The sequence below is a fragment of the Pseudonaja textilis genome, chromosome 2 (assembly GCF_049901715.1).
Source record: "Pseudonaja textilis isolate UNSWEBS1 chromosome 2, rPseTex1.2, whole genome shotgun sequence".
NCBI classification, from domain to species: Eukaryota; Metazoa; Chordata; class Lepidosauria; order Squamata; family Elapidae; genus Pseudonaja; species Pseudonaja textilis.
The window spans coordinates 7,997,658-8,009,684 of NC_141991.1; the positions used below are offsets into that span (position 1 = coordinate 7,997,658).

Consider the following 12,027-nt stretch of genomic DNA (forward strand, 5'->3'; position numbering starts at 1 on the left):
AGCAGTGAGTTAGCCTGAAATACTGCCTTCTAACTGTTGAGGTAATTCCCCATTAGGAGAATGAGTGCATACAGGGAGACGTATAGAGAGTATTGTTGGAATAATACACACAGAGCACACAGATATGCTGTACAGTAAATGTAGGTTTTTACTTCCAGAAATATTAAGCAAAGTCCAAACAAGCAATCCAAAGTCATCCACAGGTAAATCAGTCAGTTTTTTCAATCCAGGGATAATCCAATTAGAAAGTCCAGTGTCAAAAACAGTTCAGTATTAGACTTACATTAAATCCAGAAATAGCAGTCAATTAGGAAAAATGGAGCAACGGCAATACTTTCCAACAGAAGGAAAACAGAGATACACTCACATTCTCTTCTGAGACTCAGACTAAACAACCCAGGTTTCTGGCTCCATCTTATGGCCATTTGAGAAACCACACCCAATTGCAGTTTTTGCAATCTCTTAAAGACATAATACTAAAATGTCTATCCTGGCTTATATATTTCTAACCCAAATACCTGTTAGGTGACTTATATTCCTAACACTAACTATGCTGACAAATTGGGGATCATCAAACACATTTCTTGTTAATTTTATTCCTTTTTATCCCTTTTAAAAATCAGCAAAACTGAAGAGAAAGCGAAGATGTCTCCTTGCTGGCCTTGGTTAGTTCAAGTACAATCCGTCTCCTTCCATAAAACAACAACAAATAGCCTGTTCTTGGATTGAGAAAATCACTAGTCTTTGTGAAGCTAGAAGAAACCTTGACTGTATATTTCTTCAATTAATAAGGCTTTTATTAAACATAATGCAAATAGTAACAATTCAAAAGATGAATGACCCCTAAATTAAAGAAATATATGCATTGAGATGTAGAGACACACAATAATTCTAAGAAAGCAGATGCAAAATTACATAGAGAAACCCATTATTTATTTACTTTTAGTCAAATAAGGTTATGCTTCACTTGGATTTATCAAATGACATTGTTAAGAAGTAATTTGTAATAGTTACTGTTTTATTTTAACATCAAATGTTCTTTTGTATTCAGATTTGGTTTCAGAATGATAATATAGCACTTGGGGATGAAGATGCAGCCTAGCAGGCCAGCATTGGAAGCCAAGATGGAGAAGATCTGCACAGCCACCATATATTTCCCTTTGGTGCTCAGGTAGGTAGGCACAAAGGATACCCAAACACTGCAAAAGACAAGCATGCTGAAGGTGATCAGCTTGGCTTCATTGAAAGCCCCTGGGAGGTTCCTGGCTAGGAAAGCCACCATGAAGCAGACAACAGCCAAGAAGCCCATGTAGCTAAGAGCAACATAAAACATGGTAGCAGAGCCTTCATTATATTGCAGGATGATCTCTCCAGGTTGAGAGTGCGGGTCAGAGTCAGGGAATGGGGCAGAAGTGGCCAGCCAGCTGATGCAAATGAAAACCTGGACATTGGAACAAGAAAGAATGATGGAGTTGGCCAAGCTCTTTCCTAGCCATTTCTTCAGTTTATTCCCTGGTTTTGTGGCCAAGAAGGCCATTACTACTGTGATTGTCTTTGCTAGGACAGAAGAGATGGCAGTTGAGAAGATGATGCTGAAGACCATTTGTTGCAGGAGACAGGTTGGTTTGGTTGGCTGACCGATGAAGAGGAAGGGGGTCAAGAAGGAAAGCAGGAGTGAGATCAGGAGGATGAAGGAAAGGTCCTGGTTGTTTGCTTTGACAATTGGAGTTTCTAAGAATTTAATGAAGATTACTAAAACAAAGCCGGTGATTAGTGACAAGAAGAGGGCAATGGTTGCTAGGACAATTCCCAAAGAGTCTTTATAGGATAAGAAGGTTATAACCTTGGAGATGCAACGATCTTGGTTTATATTTGGATGCTGACCTTCTGGACATTTGGTACAAGTTTCTGCATCTATAAGGAACATCAATAACATAAAGAAAGAAAATAAAGACCATTACAATTATACGAAATGTGTTGTTTGGGTGAGAGGTTATATTGAAAGATTGAAAAGACGGAAGTGATAATATGAATTAATGTATGTGGCAAAAGGCCTTAAAATATCTAGGAAGCAAAATAAAAGTTTTGAATGCTGATGGCCAATGATTCTGGAAAGGGCATGGAATGGAGATGCACTTTCTCTTTTCTCCATGCCCTTAGAAGGAATCTTTCTCTTTTGAAGTGGAAAGGGATTTTCAGAAAGCATATGGCAAAGGTACAACTAATCAGGAGACTACAGTATTAGTACAAAGTAGTTATTTGACCATTGAAGAGTGCTAGTCCATATAGTTTGCACTTATGCACTATCCAGGATGCACCACAGGAGGCAGAATAGCTCTGCACCAGAAGGACAAGATTCATCATCTAAGTGTCAACTAGTAAAGCATTCCTGGCCTGCTCTTGAGTTGCCATAGGTAGGAGGGTGGGAGAATTGATGGAGCAGCTTGGTTGCTATGACCAGAAATACATTCCACACATACTTTTCTCCAGATTGTATCCCAGGTTACCAGGACCAGCTGGAGAGGTGTTTTTTCTACAGCCCTTGAAAGTGCTCCTTTGGAGAATGTGATTTATGACACACCCTGGGAGGATGGGGGAAACAGGGTCAAAGGTGGGCAGTAAATTACATGGGGCAGAGCCGAATGCACTCGGGAAAGTACCAACATGTTGCTCCTAATAAATAATTGGATTTCTTTTGAAACTTGGCTTGAGGCACATGAATTAATTAGGGCATCTGTTGGAACCCTGACACCAAGGCCTTCTCTCATCACTGATGTCACCTGGCAGGTGAGTGTCGCATCCAGGATGGTCTAGCACCAGCATGGATCTGACCATCTGCATGAAACACTGCCATGTTTCTCACCAAAGTGGTATCTATTGACCTAGTCACATGTAGCATACTTTCGAACTGCTAGGTGGGCAGAAGCTTACGCAAGCAACAGGAACTCTCTCTTCCACATGATGCTAGGACTTGAATCACCAGAGCATAGATCATCTCCAGAATCTTTAAGTCACTGAGGCACTCTGCCTCTTTTACTGAGTAAAAAAGGACTTGGATCCCATCGAGGTCAAACTCCTGGCAGTGGGCAAACTCTAACCAGTGTGCTACCTTTTCTTATAATCCCAGGCCCTCTTTGTCCCATGATATTTTTTATGTACTGCCCAAGTTTAACATCCAATGCCATCTCTTCCTTTTTTAGTCTCCAATATTGTGAAATAAATTCTTCATGTTCTTTTTAAAATATTGACAAGAAAAGAACCAAGCTTAGAATTCCCTTTGTATAGCTTTCCATGGAGAATGTTGGTGGATGGCATTCCTCAAGATTTGCCTGTTTTCTCTAATGTCACCCACCTTCCCTAACTGAGATGGTTCCTTCTGCACATCGAAAACAGTTGTAGCAGCAAATGGGCTCTCCTTCCCGAGCTACCTTCACAAATCCAGGACGACAGCTTTCTACACACCTGGAAGGAGGCAATGGCTAAACAGAGAGAAGAAGAACATCCAAGAAATGAATTTACTTCAAGAGAGAGGGTCAGTGTTCCAGGAACATTCCATTCTGCCCAATAACTCCCAAGACAGACATCTTCTCAAAGGTTCCTTTTTATTTGGACAGTAACTGGCACAACTGGGGAATCCTGAATCTGAAAGTTCTGGGCTTGCTTGCAATAAGTAAAAACTACAAAATCCATCCCTTGCACCCATCATCATATCACATGGCCCAATCACCATCTGTCCCAAGTTAAGACCTCTCACTTATGCGCAACACAACCTGACCTTGAATCAGAAAAAGAATGTTATTATGTATAACTAGATATACTCCAATATATTCTCCCCTCCCACTTTCCCAGGCTCAGATGTGGCAGCGTGGGAGCATCAGATCTCAATATGGCTTCCAAAGCTGAGGGAGGGAGGGAGGGGAGGGAGAGGGAGAGGTAGAGAATAGTAAGGAATGAATAGTGATCTTTAGTTTAAGGTTAGCTTTGCTTAATTGGAAGCCTATCCAAAACATGGTGGTCATCTCACTGATTCAGCTATATATTGCTTATTGGGGTATCTTCTCTTCCAAAATTTCAAACTATTCTTTTCTAGATTTAAGTTCTACATTAATGTCCTAAAGATGTTTTTCCAAAAGACAACTGGACTTTCTTAGGTTTTTTTCTTCTTGAAAATATTTTGCTTTTCATCCAAGAAGCTTCTTTAGTTCTGAAACACCTTAGATGAGAATAGAAATGTTTTCAAGGGAAAAAACTAAAAAAACTCCAGTTGCTTCGTGGTGTAACTGGAACAATCTGGAACTGAACACACTCAACATTGTAGAAATGGTGGTAGACTTTAGAATAAACCCTCCCACACTACCACCTCTTACAATACTAGACAACACAGTATCAACAGTAGAGACCTTCAAATTTCTAGGTTCTACTATATCACATGGCCCAAAATGGATACCTAACATCAAAAATGTTATCAAAAAAGGAGAACAAAGCATGTTCTTTCTGCGCCAACTCAGAAAGCTCAAACTGCCCAAGAAGCTGCTGATCCAGTTCTACAGAGGAATTATTGAGTCTGTCATCTACACCTCTATAACTGTCTGGTTTGGTTCTACAACCCAACAAGGCAGACATAGACTTCAGAGGATAATTAGGACTTCAGAAAAAACAATTACTACCAACCTGCCTTCCATTGAGGACCTGTATACTGCACGAATCAAAAAGAGGGCTGTGAAAATATTTACAGACCCCTCACATCCCAAACATAAACTGTTTCAACTCCTTCCCTCAAAACAACGCTATAGAGCCCTGCACACCAGAACAACTATACACAAGAACAGTTTTTTCCTGAAAGCCATCACTCTGCTAAACAAATAACTTCCTCAACACTGTCCAACTATTTACTAAGTCTGCACTACTATTATTATTAACCTTCTCATCACTTCTTATCACCCATCCCCTCCCACTTGTGACTGTATGACTGTAACTTTGTCGCTTGCATCTTTATATTGACTGTTTCCTAGTATGATTTGATTGCTTATTGTACCTTATGGCTATTATTAAGTGTTGTACCTTATGGTTCTTGACTCTTGATGAATGTAACTTTTCTTTTATGTATACTGAGAGCATCTGCACCAAGATAAATTCCTTGTGTGTCCAATCACACTTGGCCAATTAAATAATTCTATTTTATTCTATTGACTTATGGAAAAGCACTTCTGGGACAGCCATGACCTGGATGTTTGAGAATCTCCAGAGACATTCTACACTAGAGAAAGTAAGAACTGGGGGCAGGGTGAATAATAGCGGTATTGCAGTATTTGAGAGGTTGCCACAGAGAGAAGGGGGTCAATTTATTTTCAAAAGCACCAGAAGGCAGGAGAAGTAACAATGGATGGACTCTAATCAAGGAGAGAAGCAACCTAGAATTAAGGAGAAACTTTCTAACAGTGAGGACAATCAACAGTTTGTCTTCAGAAGTTGTGGCTGCTTCATCACTGGAGGCTTTTTAGAACAGATTGGACAGCCACTTGCCTGACATGGTATAGGGTCTCCTGCTTAAGCAGAGGGTTGGACTAGAAGACCTCCAAGATCCCTTCCAGCTCTATTCTGATTGATTAATGTTACATTATTCCAATGAAGGTTGGATGGAATACAGGTAGTCTTAGACTTATAAATGTTTATTTAGCAATAGTTCGAGATTAAGAGCCATGGTGGCACAGTGGTGAGAGTGCAGTACTGCAGGCTACTTCTGCCGACTGCTGGCTGCCTGCAATTTGGCAGTTCAAATCTCACCAGGCTCAAGGTTGACTCAGCCTTCCATCCTTCCAAGGTGGGTGGAATGAGGACCTAGATTGTTGCGGGGGGCAATAGGATGATTCTGTAAACTGCTTAGAGAGGGCTGTAAATCACTGTAAAGTGGTATATAAGTCTAAGTGCTATTGGCTAAGTGCTACAGTGGGATTGAAAAACGTGATTTGTGATTGGTCCTCACGCTTGCAACTATTGCAGTTTCCCCAAAGTCACACAATCAAAATTTGGGCATTTGGCAAAAAACATGTATTTATGATATTTGCCACATCCTGGGCTCCTGGGAATATTTTCCAAGTTGTCTACTGACATGCAAAGTCAATGGGGAAAGCTGGATTTGCTTAACAAGCACATGATCCACTTAATAACTGTAGTGAATAATAGATCAGTATCAATAAATATATTATTTACCATCAAGAACTAATGAGATAAAATTGTCTGGCAATTGAATCCCTCCTTCCCAAATCAAGAGCAACTATATTATTAAAGGCATTAGAAGGTATGGAATAAATCCAATACTCACTTTGCTCAGCATTTCCATCTGTGCAATAATATTTTGATTAATTGTGAAGTTATGTCTTTCTAGATGTCCCAATGTCATTCTAATGATGGTTTTATTGGCAGAAATTACAGAGTTTATGATGTCCAAGTTAGCTGCCAGATCTCCTTTCTCATCCAAGTATACACCTTCCATGGAATTATTATAAAACTGGGGACTCTGGAGGAAGGAGTGAAGCTGGGATGGAAAAGAGAGAACAAGCTTTAGAAAGTAAATCAAAATTGCTCCCATCTATGCCATAGCCATCTCTTCACCGCTTCGGTTTGCACTTCTGTCCTTCCTCGGCTTTTTGAAGGAAGTTGAATATTATTTGCACTTCCTCTTCTAGCTTATTGCAATTTGACTTTTATTAAAGAAGTTTGGGGAGAAGATCAGTGGTGGGATTCAATTTTTTTTACTACTGGTTCTGTGGGCGTGGGTTGGTGGGCATGGCAGGGGAAGGATACTGTAAAATCCCCATTCCCTCCCCACCCCACTAACCTGATTTCCAACTCCATTCTCCTGTGCAGAGCAACAAAAGAAGACCCAGCCAGTCAGGTGGGACTCGGGAGGCAAATAATAGATGGGACTGGGGCCAGTCAGAGATGGTATTTGCCAGTTCTCTGAACTACTCAAAATCTGTGCTACCAGTTTTCCAGAACTGTCAGAACCTGCTGAATACCACTCTGGAGAAGATACAATAACTCCATATATGAAAGATGAATTGGATGCTTGTAGGATGGGCCGGATATGTCATATGCTGGCCGTACTCACGCCCGGTCTAGCGAAGGGGGGAAAAGTCCTGATACGCCATGTGACGCCATCATGATGGTGTGTGTTTGACACTCCTGTTGTAGGAGATGGACTGGCAGATCCTTGGGTCTGAGTTAAGAGAAGGATCACACTAGAATCCCTATGTAGCCCCCAAGTGGACTAAGTCCAATCTCCCTTGAATTCCATTTATTATCCAACTCCAAGCAAGTGCTAACCATTAGTCTCGAAGATTCCTGTGCATGGGCCATTTAGGAATACATCAGTTTAATTGGACTTTCTTATGTGGACCTGATCTTTGCATATGGCAGAGCTGCAGCTTGAGCAGGGGATTGGACTAGAAGACCTCCAAGGTCCCTCCCAACACTATTATTCTGTTATTCTGCCAGTCTCTCCTTCACCCCCTTCTTTCTGTCAGCCTTGGAAGCCATATTTTACTTGGAAGCTTCAAGGTTGCCACATTTAGTGCCTGGGAATTGGGATTTCAAGAATCAGTGGAAGATTAGACTCAACAACATTCTTTCTCAGAAAGTCAAGGACATGTGACCCTGTACCTGGAGGGGAGTGTCTGGAGGAATGTCTCCAGTTGGGACTGACCCTTCCTCATGGGTTGTTTCTAATCAGACAGAATAAGAGAACTGACTGCAGCCAAGGAAAGAGACAGACTCTGGTCTAATGGAGATGACCAGAACTTGAGATTCAGCAGGTGGTTGAACCAGATAGCTTATACTCCTCAGCAGACATGAACACTCCATCAGTGGGGAGAGCTCTCAAGTGGACAGGATAGTCATGCGACAGTGTGCAAAGAAAAAAAACCTCAAAAAGGAGAACAAGATGTATTCTCAAGAAGCAGATGTTGTTCTATGAAATGAAGAACAAAGATGGCCTGGTAGTGAAGATAATGTCAGGATTCCAGCAACCGCTCTAATTAAAACATGATTCTCAAGTCAAACTTAAAAAACTTCAAAGGATTTATTAGAGGTGACATACTGGCACTGTCCTGTTTGAAGCCAACTCTGGCACATGTCATTTACAATCACTTGTGACCCTGTTTCCCCCCTCCCCCCAGGTGTCTCATAAACCAGATTCCCCAAATGAGCAAATTCAAGGGTGGGTGTCATCATTCACATTCTCCAATTAAATATATTCATTGGCAAAAACTCTGGTATTTTAGTTACAATCTTTTAAAGATAAGAGTTGGAATGTACTTTCTGTCAGGGCTCTGGTAGTTACCCCCATTTAAATCATGAGTCTTTAGCTGGATTTTCAAACTACAAGAAGATTTATTAGGAGTAAACATGCTGGAGCTGCCTGGGTGTAGCTGACTCTGAGACACATCATTCATTGTTACCCTTGACCGTGGTTTTCCTCATCCCCTGGGTATATCATAATTCATATTCTCCAATGGGACACATCCATAGCCAAGAGTCATCAGTCATGCTCTCCAGTTAGACTTTTCTATGGCAGAAATTTTGGTCACCTAGAAGCTATCTTTGAAAACATTTATGGAATGCAAGCTGCCCACTGCTTCCCCCCACCTTTCTGTTGGCAACTCTAAAAAGACCACAGAAATATTTTATGAGTTGACACCTTTGCTTTCAAACTGTTGCATTGCTCTTCCAGATTTCCTTCCTCCCCCACTTTTTAATGGCAACTACTAAAACAGGCATAGGAATGTTTTATAGAATAGCTAACACTCAAGAAGATAGGCTCAAGATCCAGATGGATCTTGACAGACTAGAATACTGGGCTGTATTTAACAAAATGAAATTCAATGTAGAGAAAAGTGAAGTCCTACACTTAGGCAAGAAAAACCAAATGTACCCATATAGGCTGGGTGAAACCAGGCTCAATAGCAGTAACTGTGAGAGGGATCTTGGAGTCTTAGTGAACAACCAGCTAAATATGAGCCAGCCGTGTGCAGCAGCAGCCAAAAAAGCTAATCCAATCCTAAATTGCATTAACAGAGGGATACAATCGAGATCAAGAGAGGTACTAATACCACTCTATAAAGCCTTAGTAAGACCACACCTTGAGTATTGCATCCAGTTTTGGTCACCACACTATAAAAAGATGTTGAGACTCTAGAAAAAGTGCAGAGAAAAGCAACCAGGATGATTAGGGGACGGGAGACTAAGGCATATGAAGAACGGTTACATGAACTGGGCTTGGCTAGTCTAGTGAAGAAAAGGACCAGGGGAGACATGATAGCAGTCTTCCGGTAGTTGAGGGGCTGCCACAGAGAGGAAGGGGTCAATCTATTTTCTAAAGTGCCTGTAGGCCAGACAAGGAATAACAGATGGAAACTGAACAAGGAGAGATATAACTTGGAAATAAGGAGAAACTTTCTGACAGTGAGAACAATCAACCAATGGAACAGAAGTTGCCCTCGGAAGTTGTGGGAGTGCCATCGCTTAAGATTTTCAAGAAGCGATTGGACTGCCATTTGTCAGAAATGGTGTAGGGCCTCTCGCTTGGGCAGGGTGGTTGGACTAGATGAACTATAAGTTTCCTTCCAACTCTGATTATCTATTATCTGTTATCTGATTCATTTTTCTTTAGAATAAATTATGTTTTTCAAAGTAATTGCACAGAAAACATGTATTTCATGGAGAAGAAATACCTGCCAAGGCTTCAGGCTTTGAACCTCCAACCACTGGCCAACTTTTCTGACTGGTCTCCTAGACTGGGATAAATTGGCAGAATTCAAGGCCCGCGCCAGAGCCCAGATCGTGTTATAAATGAAATAGCTGTCTAGAGCCAGGATTTGTTCTATCTTCTCTTGGGGTAGGGGCTCCTTGTCTTCTCTCTCTCTGCACCATCTCCAGACTTTCACAGATGGTGCGGCCTTTGTATAGGAACATTGGAAGGTTTCTTCTACAAATTGATCCATGAAAGAATACAACAGCTTAAATTCATCATAGTTTGCTGCTTTCTTTGTTTTCATGAGAAAGGAAAAAATGACATGTATGTTGTGAAAAAAAGAGATAGCAAACTTCAGACCTAAAGTGAAGTCCCAGCGGGCAGTTGTGATCCAAATTTTTCCAACAATGGGTTTCTTAAAGGCAGAGAGCACTTTTTCTATAACTGCTATGCCTTCCAGGAAAGAACTCATCTCTGTATGGTAAACAAAGACATTGACTTGTTTCCATTTGTTGTATTGACCAACCTTTACCATTATATTGCTGGCAATCACACCAAAACTTTCTGATATAACTGCACAAATGCCTTTCTTTGTTAGCATAGAAATCAACGTATTCATGAACCTCTGGCCATTGCTAGTGTCTGGAGCAACCAAACCAACCAGCGTCCACTTGAAATGGAGGAGAAGCTTGATAATTCCTGGATACTGGACTCCTTCAATGGGGACCATTGGATAAAAAAAAGGAAACTGAGTCTTGTCACTCAGAATGTGTGAAGCAAAAGTGTAACTGACCTGAAAAGGAGAGAAAGAAAATAGACTATAATTTGATATCCATAAAAATCCATTAGGAAAGATGCTTCTCCATATGAAGACCACCTCTTGCAGTGAAGACCATTGGGTGGGGATTTTTCTGCTGCTTTGGCTTATATATTGCTACTCTTCTCACTGCTCTTTGAATCCAGCATTTTGCTATCGCAAAGAACCACTAGGGTCAATCAATCAATCAATCAATCTGTTTGGACCACTGGTCCTAAATAGCCATACCAATAGCACTTAGATTTATATACTGCTTTACAGTGCTTTTATAGCCCTCTTTAAGAGGGTTACAGAATCATCATATTGTCCTGAACAATCTGGGTTCTCATTTTATCAACCTCAGAAGAATAGAAGGTTGAGTCAACATTGAGCCCAGTGAGATTTGAATGGCCAATTTGAAGGCAGCCGGCAGTCAGCAGAAGTAGCCTGCGGTACTGCATTCTAACCACTGCACCACCATGGCTTCGCAAAACCTTCACAAAAGTAGCCAAACATTAAAAGAAGACCTTAAAATATACATCAGTACATCAGTAAAAATTAACAGTATTATAGCTGTTATAGTATTACATTTCTGCGAAAGCCTGACACACACGATGAAGATGAATCCAATACACAAGCCTGATGATGGCAGATGAGATTCTGCTGAAACGTCACTACAACTTTAAAAGCACAACTATAAAGACATGAGAAAATACCCGAATAAAGCTGAATACCATACATATAAATACCCATGAAAACATAAGAAAACACACACACACGCACACACACACACACACACACACACACACACACACTTACTTATTTTATATTGAAAACTATATAACAATAGATCAAAATACCTTGATTATATTAACTCTGGATACTTCTACTTTTAGTAATTTTTAAAGATTGGAAGCATGAAATAATTATTATTTCAGATCTATACCGTGTTTCTCCAACAATACACCACCCTCCCATAGGAAGAGCCAGCATGTTTTCTAGGCATAAAATAAAATTAAGCCCCGCCCCCCCAAATTTAGGCCTAGTTTAAAACATGCAAAATTGGGGAGGGGGAAGGTGGGGGGAACTTGCCATTAGGAGTGCCCCGTGGGCAGCTATGCCTCACCACCAGCTGCTCCTAACAGCCAATCATGGTGGAGCATGGGGGGCTCCCTTACCCCTCCCTTACCCAGGTCAGCAGGCAGGTGGCGTCGGCATGGATGTCCAGTAGCATTTCAGCCGCTTCTCAGGCCTCCGTAGCTTCCATGGTTCCCACTGGTGCTGGCGCCTCTCTCGCCAGCGCCGTCTCGAACAACAGCATCTGAGTCACTCCAGCTTTTCCCCCATCCCCGTAACAACAGACAAAAAACCATTTTGAGGTACCTGGGAGCACCATGTGCTGCATTTTGATTTAATCCCGAGCAGCTGGATGGGTGTGAGAAGAGCCGAGCAAGTGTCTCTGCTGCTGCTACCCTTGGTG

General features: G+C 41.3%; 1 protein-coding gene across 1 annotated transcript; it reads right to left on the reverse strand.

Annotated features, from left to right (window-relative positions):
- Window positions 1–1,018: 1,018 nt before the first annotated feature.
- LOC113452315 (vomeronasal type-2 receptor 26-like) lies at window positions 1,019–11,781 on the reverse strand. Its single transcript, XM_087923054.1, has 3 exons — window positions 11,737–11,781; window positions 3,353–3,479; window positions 1,019–1,914 (listed from the first exon to the last, which is right to left on the reverse strand). The coding sequence occupies exons 1-3, from the start codon at window positions 11,779–11,781 to the stop codon at window positions 1,019–1,021; spliced, it is 1,068 nt and encodes a 355-aa protein (XP_087779180.1).
- Between the last annotated feature and the right edge of the window lie 246 nt (window positions 11,782–12,027).